The sequence below is a fragment of the Phyllopteryx taeniolatus genome, chromosome 3 (genome assembly GCF_024500385.1).
Source record: "Phyllopteryx taeniolatus isolate TA_2022b chromosome 3, UOR_Ptae_1.2, whole genome shotgun sequence".
NCBI classification, from domain to species: domain Eukaryota; kingdom Metazoa; phylum Chordata; class Actinopteri; order Syngnathiformes; family Syngnathidae; genus Phyllopteryx; species Phyllopteryx taeniolatus.
Window position 1 is genome coordinate 27408112 of NC_084504.1, and position 19077 is coordinate 27427188.

Here is a 19077-nt window from a genome sequence, read left to right on the forward strand (position 1 = left end):
CGAGTGCAGTGATGGTTGACTTTCTCGAACTTTCTCCCATCTCCCGACTGCATCTCCGGAGCTCAGCCACAGTGATCTTTGGGTTCTTGTTTACCTCTCTCGCCAAGGCACTTCTCCCCCGATTGCTCAGTTTGGCCGGACGGCCAGCTCGAGGAAGGGTCCTGGTCGTCCCAAACGTCTTCCATGTAAGAAGATTATGGAGGCCACTGTGTTTTTTTGTCACCATGGCCAGATCTGTGCCTTGCCACTATTCTGTCTCTGAGCTCTTCAGGCAGTTCCTTTGACCACATGATTCTCATTTGCTCTGACGTGCACTGTGAGCTGTGAGTGCGACTGCTTGTTTGTTTGTATGTGCCCTGCGATTGCCTGGCGACCGGTTCGGGGTGTACCCCGCCTCCTGCCCGATGACAGCTGGGATAGGCTCCAGCACGCCCGCGACCCGAGTGAGGAGAAGCGGCTCAGAAAATGGATGGATGAAATGGTTCAGGCAGAGGCAAAAGGAATCCGTGACAAAGTCAGTCGACAGGGGGAGAAACGTGCTTTGCTACGGGTGCCTAGCAAGCACTCCAAACTGCGCTGATCACTTTGAACCGGCGTGTTTTGAGTAAGACTTAGCAGAAAGAATTGGGTACAGAGTACAGAGGCAGAGGCTGAAACCAGCCGCAGTGCCAACTATTTTTCTTCCGGCCGTCGGGACCTCCACCGCCACCAAGAGAACAAAATCTCATAGCCGCCACGATGCAGCAGCGAAGCGGCGCAGACAAGAGGTGAGCATTTCCTTCTATATACCCGCTAGTATATTATGGTTACTGTGCACTGGGGAGTTTTTTTTTTCTTTTTTTTTCCGTTGGAGAAGCTGCTACTCGGCTGCTCGTGGTCGTCACCGTCCGATCGGCTCAAACATGTACGCTTTGACCACGCCAAGTTCACTCGGGTGCTCCTGTACGTCGAAATCCTCCTGGTCCCCATATTGCAACACGTTGCTCGCCATTGCGTACGGTGTGTAGCGCGCTGTGTTTGGCAATTGCAACGTCACTTGCGGTAGCCCCCTGCGGCGGATAGAGTAACCACGCCCCGGTGTCTTGAGCGTCGGGTATGTTCGGGGAGGACTCAATATGCCTCATAAAAACCTCACTTTCAGGTCAACTGTGGTTGAAAAATGTACGTGCATGTATTGCATAACATATAAACAATGCAAATATGAATTTTAACTGAACCCGTTACGTTAAACCTTTGTCACCTGACCTTTAAAGGTTTTACAAATCAACTTGATCCGACCTCTACTTGACTTTCATCCCGTTATAGTCGACCACAAAAGAGATTCGGTTGTTCAAACCTAATTGCAAGTCAGACACAAGCCCACGGAGCGTGGTCTTTTTGGGCCTCATTTGCGTTTCACTATTCTCATTTTCCGCATCTTTCGTACGTGGCAGCGCGCCTTTGTAAATCCAGGCCTGGATGCAAATACTGCTGTCCGACGAGTCTTTCCGACGTCACAGCATCCGCCGGAGCTGACATTGTCCAGCATGTGGAATTATCTGACTGTGCCATTATGCCATCCCGCCTTCACTCGGTTCTGTTTAAAAGGTTTAACAGCGGCTTATTGCCGTATCTACTGTCTATGTACAGTAAAAGTGACTTTTTTTTCCTATAAGGATAATTAGTCCCTTGAACTTTGTTTTTTTAACCATCAATTCAATTATGAGCTCACCTCTCTGCATGACTGCGTGGTGAAGCTGGGGTCAGACGAGAGGAACGTTCTGGTGTTGTTCTGGTGTCTGTGCCTGGACAAAGCAAAGGACAGCGGCTCGGACTCAAACACGCGCACGCACGCACGCACGCACACGGCAATGTCGTGTCACCGCAAGTCCCATGGAGCGACACGTCAGGGCCGAGTGGAGAAACCACAGGAGAAGAGTGACGACAAAGAGATGATCCACCTCTTCGTCCTCCCCCCGTCGTTGATTCCGGGGCGTCACGGTCAGACTCGGTTACTTCTCTGCTCTCCTTGTATCCGCTCAGCACACACACAAACACACGCAAACACGCGCGCACATTTGGTTGATGGAGAGCCAATGGTGTAACAAGCTTCTTGCCTCAGCATCATTAATACGACAGACAGTCCACAGTCGCATCATTAATATCCGTCGAGGTGCTGACTCCTCCTCAGTGCCTCCCTAAATATGAAGGGTGTATATTGTGAAGGCTTTGCGTGTGTTTGCGTGTGTACTATCAGGCGAGCCACCTCGCAAGGACACTTGTGACAATGCACTGACAGACAAAACACCTCATGCTGTCTTGATTTTAAGAATGAGCGCTTCTGCTTCTGTGACATCCTTTCGCAGGAGCAACCGCAACTGCACACAAACTGCGAGCTTCCCGGTCGACGGCGCACGCTGAGTGGAAGATGGATTCTGAATAATTGGAGAGATAATTGCGACGACTCGGGAGAAAGGGCAGATCGATGGCCAATCATTTGTTTGCGAGTGGGGAGGGGCAGAAGCGGGAGGGGGAACACATGTATCTCCTGCCTGCGCGCTCATTGCCATTCATATTTTTGGGTGTAACGTCAGATTGACAAAGAATTTTTTTTATACACCCAAGACAAAGCTTAAGCCTCAATAAATATTGACATTGCCCTAGGATATTTAGGATATTTATGTCAGGAGAAGACACGCTAAGCTTAGCAGTCGACGACGTACGCTCACAAGTCACCAGCTTCTGCAGCTCATTCGATACGTACAACGGAGACCCGTATCAGAAATGTCGCCTTCGCAAAGATAAGCGAACTGTATGGTGTAGAAAAAAGCAACTTAGATTAGGCGTTTTCAAAGCTTCCCGCCACACTGAAAAGGGCCAGCAGTGGAGACAGAATCAAAACTTCCACGGCCTCGTTGTCATTCCGTGACGACTCACAAATGGATTTTATTTTAAACCTGGAGGGAGGTCTACGATGGTCTAGTTGTCTCGATGAATGTTTGACGCATCCCTTGTAGCGGATCTCATTAGGATTGCGCAAGTGTACCTAATGAAATGGCCAGCGTGTACCGAGGCTGTTAAAACAATGGTGGTGATGTCATCGAAATCAAAGTGAAATGTGTTTTGAAGTCACGCGCACATGAAAAAGGCAATACTGACCCTGAGGAACATGGCATCCCGTGTCTGACATCAGCAGTAGTTGACTTGCTCGCCTTTGTTTGATGGAGCAGAGAGGAAGCTAGCAGAAATAATGGAGGCACGGGAGGTCACGTCGCACCTGCAGACCTGCCAATATTTGTACGCTCGTACTATCTCCATTTCCACGCGTATGCACACAAATCTCCCGCAAATGCTTGACCGGAGCCTCCTGCTTTCGCTTAAACTTGTATTATTGTGTTTCAACTCTTTGTCTCGCGCACATTCTCATCGGCTTGGCGCTCGCACGCACGCAGGCGCGCTCGCACTGAGATGCCAGATGAGTTCGCCACACCTGGCACAGCAGTCACACAATGAGCTCCACTCACATTCATCTCACAGCGTATTTATCTCCCGGCAGACGAGCAAAACACTGCCGTCCTGCTATCCGGAAGCCCTTTTATTCTCATTTGATCTGCGGCACGCATTTACATTTCCGGCCTGCCGCCGCGTGCCCTTTTCACACTGGCTGAATTGTTAATAATTAGTATGTAGGCTACCAACAAAGGCTCTGAACGGGACGCTTTTCAATGCCCGCACTTTCATAGAGATGATCATTCTTTATAAATGGGTATTAATTATGTATATTATACTGATCTAACACTGCTCTAAATACAGTATAGTCAAAAGGAAGTAAGAACGTGGAGCAAAATAATTCATTTCCGTTCTTATCATGAATTGAAGAATCATCTAATAAACCCTATTTATTGAATGAATATAAAGTGGTACCAAGGATCAAGTACAGTGCATATTAGGAAAGTTCTCAGGTCATGTGTGGAATTATCGTTTGTCTCAAGCCTCATAGTAGTTTATGAACCATTTACAGGCCCTCAATAGCCCTTATTATTAATTGGTATTAAAGACCTGAAACAGTGCACATCGTTCGGGTTATTATTAGCTAGCACGGACCCAGACGAAGAAGAAGCGCATGAAAGCGACAGACAGACACATCTCCATATGAAAGGAGCCCTGTGCCATTCCCAAACAACTGCATGCATTTGTAATGCTGCTCAAACGCAGCCTAGGGAATTCTTCCATGGACGCCAGCGTGTTTAAGCAGGTGCTCACAGGACAAATAGGAATCGATAAGAACTCAACCGGCGCACTGCCGCCCCTCAAAAAAGGTGCCATCCATCCAGGACGGATGGCGGACGATCTTTGGTGGGGGTGGGGGACACACACACACACACACACACACACACACACTCTTCAAGCTGTACCATGCAGCGGCATGAGGTGAGATCATTACTGTCGGTGTCAAGCTCTTCAATTACAGCAGCTAAACGAACATCGTGACGTCTGAATTAACGTCTCACAGCACGCCGTGTCCCGTGTCTGAACAATACGAGAGCTCGTCTCCTGCGGTGCGAACCCGACTGTCATGTTATCAAGCGTCTCAGAGTGGAACATTGACTGCCACACTAAAACCGGCAGATGATTGACAGGCAGCGGAGGCTAAAATGATGAAATTGTTCATGTTTTGGTATCTCCTGACAGAAAGACACCAAGGGGAAGGACAAATTCATTTGAATTCTGTGAGACGTGCATGTGTGTGTATATGTGTAAGTTCTGTAGAATTGTACCGGTATCAGGTGGCATCATGACTTCATGCATAGTTATCCGATTTTGTCTGACTCTGTCCCTTCGCAAAGCCTGTTGTGTCCCACTTCCAATGAATATCCATCACAATCCAAATAAGCGCTAAGGAAGTTAAGTATAAACACATGCCCGGCCCTCCGGTGTGGCGTTTATAGGTTTTACCAATCCGGCTTTCTCCCACATTGAAATAGAGACCGATCCAGGGTGAACGCTGCCCAAAGTCAGCTGGGAGAGGCTCCAGCTCACCTGCAACCCGAACGAGGAGACATTTCACGTCTACCTGTACAATGCGATTCTCTGGGGAAAAAGAAACCACGGTCAACTTCCATCAGAGAGATATGAAGGCAAAAGTAGAAAGAAAGAAAGGAAGGAAGGAAGGAGCAGCTCGTGAGCGAAAGCATGCCAAAAATGCTGGGGGCAGTGTTATGACAGAGGCATCCATAACTGTTATTAGAAGAAGCTTGTTGGTATTTACCGATGATAATCGAGCTGACAGAAGAAACACGATGAATTGCGGGCCGTATAGAGCAATGTTCTCTGCTCACATTCAGCCGGGCTGCTTAAAAGCGCACACGCAATAATAACGCTCGACGGATCGGCGAAGGATCCCCGAGGAATCCTTCCAGGAGTGCATGAAGTCGTGGCAGAAAAGGCTGCAAAGGTTTGTGAGACACCAGGAGGATGACTTTGAACGGGGAAAACCTTTGGAGTTTCGATTCGTCATATATCATTTATGCCGCCTGTCCCGGGAGATCTCTTTGACACGTCTCATATGAACGTGCACTCTCCAGCTGGGAAATATCTTCGGGGTTCATCACAAGTCAACAGCGGAGAACCAACTTACGTTAAGCGTCAGAAATCTTGTGTGTGTAGCGTATGTGTGCAGTCTTCCTTCCGGGCTGATTTATTGCTTCAGCTCCAAATACATTTACATTTCCTTTCCAGAGGTCGGTGCGTTTTCTGGAGATATTAAAGTATTAAAGCACCACGGCCACTTCCACCAGAGGCTCGGTCCTACTCGTCGGGGGAAATAACATTTACAGCAGAGTAATATGTATAATGCACACAAAGTGAGTGCGCACATAAAGGGGGGGGGGGGAATTGTGACCGCACACAGTGGCAAAAGAGAGAAATATTGTAACACAATTATGTATTCTCTGCAAAACACAGGCCACCATAATAGAATCATCAGCTAGACATGTTGACTTAATTATACATGAAGTCAACATTTGACTATAACAGAGTGCTTGCTATCGAAGTACTGTCAATTAGCTATTATTGAATTCTGTCGTAGCTTGAAATTTGGATGTCTTTTAGTTGGTAGCTTTTTTTCCATTTTGATGTACTGCAAAAGAGCTGTCAAAACAACAGAGCGCTACAGACTACTAAATCCAGTTACCATGCATCCACGCAGGAAGTGACCTCCACCGGGTCATACGCAAGTCAAGGATGTGTGCGCATGTGTGGATAGAGAGAATAGCATCGGCTGGGGATGAAGCGACGGAGAGACTTTACTGCTGATCACGCATTATTCACGAGCATGAATGAAAGCTCGTTCAAACATTGGGCGAAAGATGGGGCGCGACGGTGGGAGAGAGTGTTGGTAAAGTCAGTGAAGCGAAGTCTGACTTCACTGATGTGGTTTTTACACGTTTGTTTTTACTCTGATGAAATGAAGAAGCCAACAAGATCAAATGCACTGAAAATAGAAAGTGCGCATGGCCTCTTTCCATCTTAGCACAATCAACAAAGAGAGTGTACAGTACGCGATGCCCAGCGAGAGTGTATTTGTAAGGTCTGCCGCAGCACGTCGCCCCAAGTTAACACATTCGGCCACGCACACAGCGACTTGCACGTACGACAATCCAGCACGGTCCAGCCGATTCAGTCAGACGTCAGACTCCAGCAATCATTGACTCGAAGTGATACCCGTCTCTCGCGGAATCACCGTTGATGCGTAGAAAGAAAATTGTAAAATTGTGTCCGGCTCCAAGAGGAAACCCGAACAGATGTTTAGCATAAGACATATTGACACCGTTCATGAACACACTGAGATCGGAGCTCCAGACTCCAGATGTCTGTCAGATGAAGATGATCCTTTGTTTTGCAGCTTAACTCTGCCAGGGGGATCTGCTGAGGACTCGTCTTCTAGACTCTCATTGGTTAGCCTCCGGTCGACGGGAGACTTGAGGTGTCGTACCTGGTGAAAATGCGCAGTGAGTGATAGCTTGAAGAAAGTGTGGAAAGGACTTGTATACGGTGGCTAGAAAATTGGGTCAAGCGTCAGTCACGGTTCCTTGCATATTCTCAGTGCATTCAGGTGGACCGGCCTCCCACCAACAAAACCGTTTTTTGTATTTATTGCCAAGAAGCAGTGTCTGGTCAATTTCAAATGCATGCAGGAAGCTCTCAAGTGTCTCTGCAGAGCCGGACGCATCGGAGAATACGTCAGCAGCGATCTGACAACGCAGACACGGATGTCAAACAGAGAGAGGGGGTGGCGCTTGATGGCATCGATACGTCACTACAAACAACATCGTTATCAGTGCCGATACGAGTGGGCGGAGGTGAATGAACGGCTTAGCGGAGCTCTGTGAATACACACCTCCATGTTTCCTCTTTCCAGTTCACACGTAAAGCAGGTGATTTATGAGCTAATTCATTAGACAGTCTTATGGGATGTGTAGCAAGAGAACTGCAGAAAAAAGGAACTCAATAAATGCTTGACTTTCCCTCGAAGTTCCACTCAGGGGGTCACCGAGGCATCGCTGCATGAGCCGGCTCGAGTGGAGTCCAGGACAGTTTCCAGAAGGCATCGGTGTTTTCCTGGCAAAGACTCCAAACGTATGGGTATTCTGTGCGTCCCCCTCTTCATCATGACCCCCTCCCCTTCCCGCGCAAGGCTCCTTTCCTTCTCGCTAACGCTATCAATTGTCATTTCCTAATGTTGGCGTCGAGCTGATCTGTGGCCACTGTGTGAGTGTGTCTGGCTGCAATTTGAGCAAAACAGAGAAAAAGTCAGCTGTGATCAGCGCAGATGGAAAGACACCTGCTCTGTCAAATCCTTCGTCCGTCTCATTGCTGTCCTCGACGAAGATCGTACATATGCGCGCGCCCGCACAATGCGTTTAGTTCAGAGGAAAAACTCGGGCATGACATGAAGGGACGTCCTCCTCCTCCCGTTGTCCACTATAGATGCCCAGCGACGGATGGGATGGGGAGAAATGGGCCGCAGATAAAACCACAGTACGGATGTCCACGTTGATGGGTTCAAATGGGGGCGCAGAGAAAGAGGGGGGGTACACAAAGAGCGCTCCACATCACACAATTCCCGAGTGGAACTAGATGTGATAAATCCAGCTGAGCGGCCTCAAGCGGGGCTGATGAGTGCCTGTGATGAGTTTCCGTACTGTTGTGGCTGTGGACGTACGTTTGGGATCGGATAGGTTTAGTGTGTGTGTGACACATCAGGTGGTAAAACACTTCTGCCTTGACTAAGATCATTTCATTTTCAAAGCTGTAACCAACAGGATATATACACATTGAATAATGTGGCTGTGGTTGAAATTGGACTCAAATGATCAGTCTTGTGACTTTACTCTGATAACGTATTGTGAATAAATGAGCCCATCTTATAATCCTGTGGAACGTGTTTGAGTATTTTCCTGATGCCTCTCCCTGCGCTTAATATACTGTGCAATGAAGCACAGCACTCTTAAGCATGTTTCCAAGGTAACGAACGGCACGGTGACAAGTTGGACGCTGAATTTTGAATGGGCTTCAGAACGCCAGTGATCGTGCCCCATGAGGTTCCATGTGAGGTTTGGACATCAAGCACGTTGACTATTTGTGGCCTGTTGTTGTTCTTGTTTTCGACATTCCAGTTGGAAGAGTCATGAGAAGTCCTAGAATCCCACCAGGCTGTATGTAGTCGTACATACATTGTGATTCTTTTAACCACGTTTGCAAAACATGAGGAAGGCTGTAAGCAGAATTTGAAAACGCAATGCAGTTCATTCCACAAACAGCCCGGAGCAGACAAAGACAGCAAAGCCATTAGCAGTACTTGAAATTAGGTTTCTGGAACTGTGCACAGAGCATTGTCGGAAAGTAATGGACTGCGCACACTCCAGGACAAAGTAGAAAAACATGTCCCCACACAGATACTCGCAATTATACACCCGCATAACCTGCGCCGTATATTCGCTCACTGGGCAAAAGAAAATCCATTGCAAGTGTCATTTAAACAAAATCATGCAAACATGCTCCACCAAATGACTTTATATTTACTTTATCACCCACAGAGACAAGCGTAATTGAGGAGAAGCGATTTCATCGAAGAACACACGCGTTGACATCCCGTAGAAAACAGATGGCGTCAATGAACATTTTCAGCTCCGATCATCTTTTCGCCGCCTGTGCGTGTCCACTGGCCAAGCGTGAATTCAATCGGTTCTCAGATATAATGGAATCGATTGACGGGTGAAGTGACCATAATGTGTGTTTGCGAGGAGGCAAGTGTGTCCATCACACCAAGAGGAGATCTATGTGCACAGTCTACGCGTCTACGTGCAGGGAATATAAAGTCATCAATAACATCGTGCCTGAAATTAGGAGCATCTGATCCATCTGATCTCATCTGTGTGACGAACACTCTCAACTTGAATAAATGCGCCTGGATTCACTCACGTATGAATATTGCATGTGTAACCCTCCGCCTTGTACGCTTGCCCGCCCAGTAGCATACACCGCACACTATGACTATTTACTGAAAAACTCCACTGCGACACAGAGCGGCCCCTGTATGGTCTACTTTCAAGGTGGGATGATTTTCCGAGTGACTAGCTGATCATGTGTGTGCTTCTTACACGAGCCAGCTTATTTTCTCCAAATTTGACCTTCCTGTAACCTTGACCTGAACCATAAAACTATCACTTCTAATGCCAAATAACGTACAGTTGGTTGAATACCATTTGTATTGGTGCTGGGTGTTTTTCTAGTTGAATAGAAACAATATACGCATTTTGGACATTGCATCCTCATTTGTGGACTTATTGACAAAAATGATCCAGAAAGTCCTCACCAAGAGCTATAAAATGAGGCGTTCAAGTAGGTTTGTTGCAAATTGATTTTTGAACTGGCGACTCGGGAACTTTGGAATTCAGTAGCTCTTAGAAAAAACAATTGGCTCAGAACCTATTGACCTTCGTATTCTCCGAGTTCGGAGGCCATCGGATAAGAATTACGGACTACACTTGTACCTGAGTGCAGGTCAAAACGATCGAAGCTTGGGAATGTCGTACTTCAGTTATCATGAGCACTCTTTACACAGCGAGAGTGTTACAGTGTTTGAAGAACTCCAGCTGTCCTTTCATGTCGTGTAGGCAAAAAGAATCAAAGCCATCAGCGTGTAATGTCTGTAATGTAATGTCTGTATACGTATATACCCGGGCATACCGCTAAGCATGCCGAGAATTCTCCCTCCATTGCCTTACTGAATCATTACAAGTACACACACCCCAGCAAAAGCGCTGTCAGGTGGCTGCGAGTTCTCCATCTCCATTTATTTAGTATTTATGAAAACAAAACTCCGTTTGTGCATTCATGGGATGGTGGAAATGACGGATTGTAACAGATAATGGCCAAAAATGTGACGCGGACAGGGATGGGAATGACAGAATGGAATGGGCAAGATTTAGATCCTTGTAATTGCCTGATTTACGACAGCGATATCAAACCACTCCATCTGCGTGTGTGGAAAGTGGAACTTCTGTGGCTCTATTAAACGAGTCCTAGTTTGCTCGTTTGCAATTCCAATGCAGTCATCTAGCCCTGCCACGTGTTTAAACTGTAAATACCACACAAAACAGTTCCATTTCATTTCAAATTCATTCTTACAAAATGACCCTAAACAATTCATTGCATGCGCAGACTGGCTGTCATCTCCACTAACAACCCAAGCTAATCTTAGCTACTCCGTGGTCCCCTCGGCAAAGATGTATAACGTCGACATGCTCTCTGGGAAGCAACGACTTGACTACTTTCAGCATCTTGTGGCATCTTAGGGTGTTTCAGAAAGCGCCCAAAATGGCTTATGTGATAAGTCACCTCAGTGATTTCCTCGAATCTGCAGCTCACTTTTTTTTACAAACCTGTTATTGTATTATTACTGCACATTGTGCATGCCTAATGTATTGACCTTATTATTGACCATCACATTCAATGTACACTCACTGGACACTTCATTACACACACTTTAGATAGTGTAATGAGCTCCAATACAGAGTGCTGTATCATTTTTTTTTTTTTTTTTCCTTTGACAAAGAAAATAATACTGATTTGTTATTAATACTTTTATAAAAGTCCGAGTAAAATGTTTACGGTTGCATTGCACCACGCTGCGTCAGAGTGTAATTCTATAACTTGTTTAGCTATAGACGAGAGCGTGCTAAAGATTAGAAGAAGTCCTAAGCAACAGTCCTGCAGAGGCAGGAGTCAGGAGGATAAGGGACTATAGAAGGACTTCTATTGCAGGCCAACCAACCAATGAAAAAGCAGGACTGATGGAAGGTGATTTACGCTCCTGACATTTTTAACTGAATTACCCAGTATCCCTTGCGGTGTGATTACTGTGATACAGTCTTGGTGCATGGGTGTGTCATTTCTCTTCTCTACCTGCCTACGCAGAGCTAACGGAAGGATTTAAACTCAATAAGTATGATATAAAATGCAATTTTTTGTTTTTTTTTCCAGCCCTCCTAAGATATCCTGCTATTCCAAATAGTGGGGACAGTTAGTATGCTGACTGCAGAAGAGCCTTAAACAACATACTGTAATATCATTTTTGCTAGCTGTTATGCTGTAAGAAGAAATATTATCCATATGTGCAACCGTGCAGGGTTCACTGACTCCCCCAGTGCCAGAACAAATGTCCTGAAGACAAAAGAAGTTGCCTAAATAGCAAATGAAATATAGCCATATTTTTGTTTTGTACAAAAGCATCATTTTGCTAGTAAGTCAGACATGTAAAGTGTCTCTCCGCTCAGACCAGCCAAGTAGTCCAAAGGCTTAAAGCACCTAACCCATCGGTTTGTTTCGGTCAGCTCCTAAAAACAGAGAGAGGAGACGCTCTCGTTTCACGCTTGCAGGAGTTAATGTCATTAAAGCAGACGCACAGACACACCGAAATGGGCTGTGATTCCGACATGCACAAGCACATAGACACCAATGAGCACAGGCACATTTACACACACGCACGCAGACATGTTGTAGCTGCTATCTGATATCCTGAACAACAGTAAGCTCTGAGATAAAGAGCAGCTTTCCTCTTCCTGATACACATCCATGTTCGGCCTCAAGATGATGGTGTGTGCGTGCGTGTGCAGCTGCACTGTGACTGAGGCAGGACCAATCACTCAGTGATCCCATTACAAGGCTCTGACAAAGTATGCATGTGTGTGTATGCACGTGTGCTTGTGCTTGTGTGCTCGCCGCATTCTCAATCACTCTGGCATGCTATTATCTATCCAGGGGCAATGCTACATCACTCACACTTAAACACAATTTTTGGGAGATATTTTCCAAGGACCTCCCTCTGCCTGCATCTAGTCCGTAATTTTTATTCATTTGTTCAGGAGAGAGATCAATAACAGACTTGGGCTAACAGTTCAGTTCAGTAACATTTTGAACACTTTGAATGTCTTTGGAACATCAGTCAAACAGCAGGCAACAAACAATAATAATAGCTGTGTATGTGATAATAAATTACACATATGGGACTTCCAATTCAGTAGCAGAGTTGGAGCCCAGGATTTTTGTCGCTTGACTCATACTCACAAAATAAGGGTTTAACGTCAGTCGTGGAGCTTCCTGTGTGGAGCTTTCATGTAACTCTCATATTCTAAAACAGAAGAAATGAGAGAATACAAAAGCCGACATAGGCAAAGGATTGTGTGTGCTGATATATACAACAAAATGTTGAGCTACAGCGCAGGTTGTGCCCTCCCTCCTCATATTTCTCACCTAGCCCCTTGTGTTGAGACACATGAAAGCGGATTATTGTTTACGGGGGGTTCCCGTCAGAACAAGCAGTGCAAGTAGATCTGCTATCCTGAGCTCTAAACTAATCATATGCGATGTTTCCAAACACACACACACACACACACGCGGTCACTGGATACCAGCGGTGATAGCATTAAGAAACAAAGCCTGCTCTTGTTTTTGAAGACTTACCTGAGCTTCTCTGATATCCTTCGTTTTGTATTCTCCCAGCTCTTCTCGCTGCTGCAAGACAACTAGACAGCAACTGAATGACCCTTCCCCACAGTGTGTGGTCTCCCGCACAAGTCACGACAACAACGACAGCTTCTCCAGAACTCTGCCGGCCGTGTTATCACAAGAACCGCATCGCTCCGTTGCTCCCTGTCCAATACCGCATCCAATAATAAAATACTGATCTGCACCTTCAAGGCCATCAATAATCTCGCCACAGCATATCTCGCTGACCTCCTTCACGTTGCCATCTCTCAGATCCTCGTCCTCCATCCACCTCAGCGTCTGTCCACCGTCGGGGACAGAGACTTCAGCCGCTCTGCCCTCCGTCTTTGGAAATCAATCAATTATTATTATTATTATTGTATTATTGTGTACAAGGGATGGCAAGTGAAACTATGCCAAGCTCATAGATTCCAAAGGGTGAATGTTGTCCTTTGAACACATCTGTTTGGGCATTTCCACACTTTTTCTGTTTTAACATTCTCCTTCAAACAGTTCTGTTTCATTTTCTAATTCAAGTGCATTGGCTAGAGGTCGTTTTTTTTAAGATTTCAAATGCTCTATTGGGATGACCTTTTCTTTACACCAGAGAACAGCGGCAGCAGACGGCACTGAATAACTGAATGGATGAGTCTTGATTCTTGAGTCACATTCAAACGTAGAGATGTGTGTATCAAACCACTGATATCATCCACAGCGCATACAGTATTTGTCGGCCCCATTTAGCATGCAGCTGCTTTCATGCATTATCAACATCATATATTCCTTTCGTGGTTTGAGTGAAAGAACATGGGAAAGGTTCCATCGTTCATCTACATCAAACACTGTGACCACTTGACTTCAGTTAGAGCTCCAGAGGCTCTTTCATCACTTTGACCTATCTAGCGCGCTCTTTTATCCACACCTAACGAGGGGCTCATTAATTTCCCATCAAAGAGCACTGTAGGTGCACGGTGGATATTCATCCCCCCCCCTGTGGACCAGAAGTAGATAGGGGGTCAATCATATTTTAAACAATAAATGTGGGGTACAAAGGGCACACATGAGTACTTAAATACATTAAAAGAGGTGAATGTACGGCATCCAAGGCTGCCTACGTTCAGATGAATTTCATTTCATACAGCAGAGACAAAAGAAAACGCAGGGAAAAGGAGGAAGACGATGCAGTGGGAGTAAAAGCTCACGTGCAGGATGGGAGGATGTTCACTGGTCTCGCTCAAAAACTGCTTTGTGGCTGCTCACCTTACCAAAAACATTTTCCCCCTAAACCTTGAGCTGCTTAATCCACACAAAAAAATATTCAAGTTCATGTTTTTTTTGTTTTTTTATCTCATACCTCATATCATATATTTACAGATTTCTTGGCAGATAACCAAACCATTAAAATATCCTGGAAATTTGCACCACGAGATCAGAAATCAGATCGAATCACGCGGACAGGTGATCATGCACTCCCAAATACTGAGTGAAACAAAATGTGAAGATTATGTTGAAAAACAAAATTGAGTAGTCACGATCAAAACTTTTGTGAGAAGGGGAAAAAAAACATGGCAACCCATATGTGGAATGCTAGATTAAGTGCATTCCAGAGTCAAAATGTTTTATGAGCAGGTTTAAGAATTTGTCTTGATCCCTCCAGTACAAAATAGTGATTTACCAAATGGTTCCAAGAGTTTTTTTTTTTTTTTTTTTTTTTAAATAGACGGTTTTAGGAGAATCATCACTGCCAAATATCAGGAAGACCATCTGTGATATTAATCAAACAAAAGGCCAGCAGGACTATGAACACAACACAAATGATTTTCAATACTGGATTTCAAACTGAGACAATACACCTCGGGAGACAAAGACAGCAATACTGTACTGTACTGTACTCAAATTGTGTCACAGTGCCACCTAGCATCATACTGAATTACTACAAGAAGCTTTTGACAAGACGATCAATACAGTATAGCTAGATATTGACATTTACGTATATATCATAATTTATCTAAGTAATAATGACTGCACAAAAAGTAAGTAAAAGTACGCGCTAGACTAAAGTATTCCTACTTCAACATACATGATCAAACACAGATTACGATGTATACACCATAGGTCGGTCGGTAGGTAGGATGGTGTGTTTCAAGCAGCTTTTCTCATTTTGTGTGATAAACACAATACAGTTAACTTATTGGCTACATACCAGCCACAGACGTTCAGCAAGTGACGGAAGTCATTGGTTCAAGAAAGGTTCGAAAAATTCATTCGCAAGTGAAAACAATCAAAAGAAAAGTGTTATTTTGACCACTAGATGGTGCTGTATTATTCTTTCAGGAACCACCGACATGACGTGACTTCCCTTTCTCCGCTTCCGCCATTTCCATGTGTTTACCAAAAAACAAAAAAAAACGCGAATTTGTTGTAACATATTTCGACGGATTATTTGAGCCAGCGTCGCTGTTCAAAACATGGGAAAGCTAAATGTGGTGGTGTTGAGATACTTGTCTCGAGATGACTTCCGGGTGCTCACAGCGGTAAAATATATTTCTCATGCCGTTGCTGTCTGCTATTTTTTTTGCCCCAGCTGAGTCAGCTCCGAGTAGGCTAATGATGTTGCCACTTTGTGCGACATTAAAACGACATACGGGATTTTACTAATGGCGAAGCCGTAGTCGCTTTCCAGCTGCTAAATTCGTGTTCCTTTCAGTATTGCAATGTAACTGAATATATGCGTGAATTCCTCGCACCGGGGCAATACATGAGGCACTCCTCAGTATGAGGCAATTGTATAACACTATAACCACAATGAAAAGCATATCCAATCAAAATGGATCATAACGGTGTTTCATGAGATTGTGTACTTGTAATTTATGTTATGGCTGGTGAGTGTCTTTATCAAAAGGTAAAGAACGAATTACTGTAATTAAATAGTGGTCAACCAGATAGACTGACATGACTAATCAAAGTACCTTTATGTTTGCCACTCACGATCAAATATAACGTTCCGTTTGCTTGTATGAAGTTCATATCATATTCATCTTTGCTTCCGTAGGTTGAGATGGGGATGAAGAACCATGAGATTGTTCCAGTGAGTCTCCTCTCCTCCATTGCCAGCCTCAAACACGGCGGCTGCAACAAGATCCTCCGAGAGCTCGTCAAACATAAGCTTGTGGCCTACGAACGCACCAAGAGTAATCTTGAGGATTCTACTTGACATGTTTTGCGTCCATGTTATAACGATGCATGTCCTATGGTTGGCTCTAATATGACGTGTATTACATTTCAGCCGTGCAAGGTTACAGGTTGAACTTCGGAGGATATGACTACCTGGCGCTCAAGACCTTGTCTGCCAGAGATGTGATCGCTTCAGTTGGAAACCAAATGGGAGTAGGGAAAGAGTCAGGTGAAGTTTACACACACATTCCATTTTACATTCTGCACTCACTGGGCGCCGCAGTGGGAGTAAGTAGCTACAAGGGGTTTAACGGCTAAATATTTTTTTGTAGTCGACAATAATGTGGCGAAAGTCGCGTTTGATGATTTGATGACGTCATTGATATTCTTTTCAGCATAGTACAATGGCCCCAAACGTGTTCTGCGCCACGGATTGGTTTCACGTAAACATATTGCGCAGGACTGTGATTTTGACATTGTACAACAGTACAAACTGCAAGCACAGTAATGAACATAATTGCCAAACTAATATTTCTCAATAGCGTCCAAATAAATAGAGCATTATTATCTTTGTGTGTTTTTACATGCATCGTATTGTACTGTGAAGCTCTACCTACACAGTATATGGTTGGACTTCCACAGTTGTACATCTGTGCAATGTTGGAAGCTAATCTATTTATGTTTTCATTTCTTTAGATATTTATATTGTAGCAAGTCCAGATGGGGAACAGTACGCTCTGAAGCTTCACAGATTGGGTCGCACTTCCTTCAGGAACCTAAAGAATAAGAGAGATTACCACAAGCACAGGAAGAACATGTCTTGGCTCTACCTCTCTCGCCTCTCTGCCATGAAGGAGTTTGCCTACATGAAGGTAATTCAAACCAAGCCACATTATCACTCTTACATATCACGTGTGGAAAATGGCTACTCAGTAGAAGCGGTGTCGAACGTGGTGGATCGTTTCTATCAACACGTTCTTTTCCCAGGCACTCTATGACCGAGGCTTCCCTGTCCCCAAGCCTGTGGACTACAACAGACACGCAGTCGTAATGGAGCTCATCAATGGATATCCGCTGTATGGAAACGAGCCATGCCTCTTTCTGTAATCACGTCAATCTCATTGCACGTTTTCTCATGAATCGTCTCCTTCCTCATACCAGGTGTCAGGTGCACGAGCTCCAAGATACACCCGCCCTGTACAGCGAGTTCATGGAGCTCATCGTTAAGCTGGCCAACCACGGCCTGATTCACGGAGACTTTAACGAGTTCAATCTGATGCTAAACGACCAGGACCACATTACGGTGATCGACTTCCCTCAGATGGTATCCACCTCGCACCCAAATGCTGAATGGTAGCCGCATTGCGAAACATTTCACATGCGTGAACGAATGCAAAACCGTCGCCTTTTCACTCCCTTCTCTGACCTTTGAAGGTATTTCGATCGAGATGTCAAATGCATAAGAGATTTCTTTGCAAGACGATATAGCTATGAGAGCGAGCTGTTCCCAACCTTCAAAGATATCAGGTAATTTCTCACGGGGAAAGGGGATACAACTGTAATTAGTGTTGAATTGAAATGAAAATGTGTCTCTCGGTTTGTTTATAATAATGTTATCACATGGCTAAGCACTTTATGCACACCGCATTTTAATGGGAACCTTTAACTGAAGTAAAATATTATATCAATATCTTTGGTCTGTAAGGAGCTTTAGTACTTTGCATCTTGAGTTCACTGCATGTCTTAAAATAGGATCTTGTGATGAAGTGCTTTCTTCATTTAGTCAAAAGATTTGTTTATTTTTACAGACGCTCAAGTTCTCTCGATGTCGAGGTCTCAGCGAGCGGTTTCACCAAAGATCTGGAGGAAGATGCTGCAGTACTCCACCCAGCTGGACCGGAGGGAGAGCAAGACGACGAGGAAGAGGACAGCGACAAAGAGGAGACTGGCGAGGAAGTTGAAACGGAAGAGCAAAGTGTGGATGTGAATGCCTACAAGAATGCAATTATGGAACTCCAGGGCCTGCAGGTCAGCGACACAAATGGTGACGGGGATGAAGAGGAACAGGGTGAAAGAGGGGATGAAGAGGAGGAGACAAATGGTGACGCTAGAAGCCTTGACAAGACAGCGAATGACTTGGAGGAGGAGTTGGCGGATGATTTCCCCGAACTGTCAGACCTTTCTGCATCGAACAAAGAGTTCAAACCTTTCAGGTACTGAACGATGAAAAGTTGACTTGTCATGAATTGAGTTGCTTTTGTATGTGTGCGCATCGGTACCATAGTATTAATCCTTTCCTAACGTCTCGCAGAGACTCAGAGAGCCTTCTACAGATGGCAGAGCACAGGAGGAGGAGGACAGACAGTGACGTCACGATGGGCAGCACAGGAAGCTGCTCAACCATCCCACCGGTAAGCAAGAAATAAAGCTGGCGTCAATTGTCTGTTAGTGTTGCCAAAGAACTCTGTTAAACAGCTATACGTTGCGTTTGAAGTTGTAACCCATCGTTGTTATCGTGTGTTGCAGGATGTGGTCCGTCAGAAAGTGCGGAGACAGCTCACCAAGCAACAGAAGTCTGCGCAAAGGAGACGTCTGCAGAAGGGCGAAGCCAACTTGGTGACCAAATCTCGACGAGAGAATGAATACAACGTCAGGTCTAGTTTGGAGAGCGCCACCTTCTGGGGATGAATGCTCGTCTGGTACTCGGAGAGGGTAAACACGATCACACCTGTTAGACAAACTGTTTTGGACCACTGACATCCCATTATGTCTCGTTGGTCAACTATCAGCGTACAAGTCAATGTAAACATGGACTACTTTATTGAGGCTGTGTCAATAAAAAAATATTGCTTAATGTGTATTCCTCTGTTTTTT

The 19077-nt window shown here is 45.1% G+C and overlaps 1 protein-coding gene and 1 long non-coding RNA gene across 6 annotated transcripts; both read left to right on the forward strand.

Moving 5' to 3' along the window:
• Positions 1-393: 393 nt before the first annotated feature.
• LOC133475363 (uncharacterized) lies at positions 394-13324 on the forward strand. 5 transcript variants are annotated; one of them, XR_009787797.1, is made up of 4 exons: positions 5200-5434; positions 6884-7415; positions 7514-7617; positions 13045-13324. It is a non-coding gene; the product is annotated as an uncharacterized LOC133475363 (long non-coding RNA). The 5 variants fall into 5 exon arrangements; XR_009787796.1 differs by lacking the exon at positions 13045-13324 and adding an exon at positions 9078-9480; XR_009787799.1 differs by lacking the exon at positions 13045-13324 and having other exon boundaries at positions 6884-6989; positions 7199-7415; positions 7514-8580.
• A 2055-nt stretch (positions 13325-15379) lies between these two features.
• riok2 (RIO kinase 2 (yeast)) lies at positions 15380-19057 on the forward strand. Its single transcript, XM_061768103.1, has 10 exons — positions 15380-15563; positions 16082-16220; positions 16316-16432; positions 16900-17075; positions 17191-17279; positions 17365-17556; positions 17638-17730; positions 18012-18416; positions 18515-18614; positions 18730-19057. The coding sequence occupies exons 1-10, from the start codon at positions 15498-15500 to the stop codon at positions 18889-18891; spliced, it is 1539 nt and encodes a 512-aa protein (XP_061624087.1). The 5' UTR covers positions 15380-15497; the 3' UTR covers positions 18892-19057.
• Positions 19058-19077: the final 20 nt, after the last annotated feature.

What these genes read in the sequence shown, in the direction of transcription:
- riok2 (XM_061768103.1), top strand. Translation starts at nt 15,498, where the DNA reads ATGGGAAAGCTAAATGTGGTGGTGTTGAGATACTTGTCTCGAGATGAC. An exon ending in AAAGAGTTCAAACCTTTCAG is followed by an intron (nt 18,417 to 18,514) that starts GTACTGAACGAT and finishes AACGTCTCGCAG; the next exon opens with AGACTCAGAGAGCCTTCTAC. An exon ending in GCTGCTCAACCATCCCACCG is followed by an intron (nt 18,615 to 18,729) that starts GTAAGCAAGAAA and finishes CGTGTGTTGCAG; the next exon opens with GATGTGGTCCGTCAGAAAGT.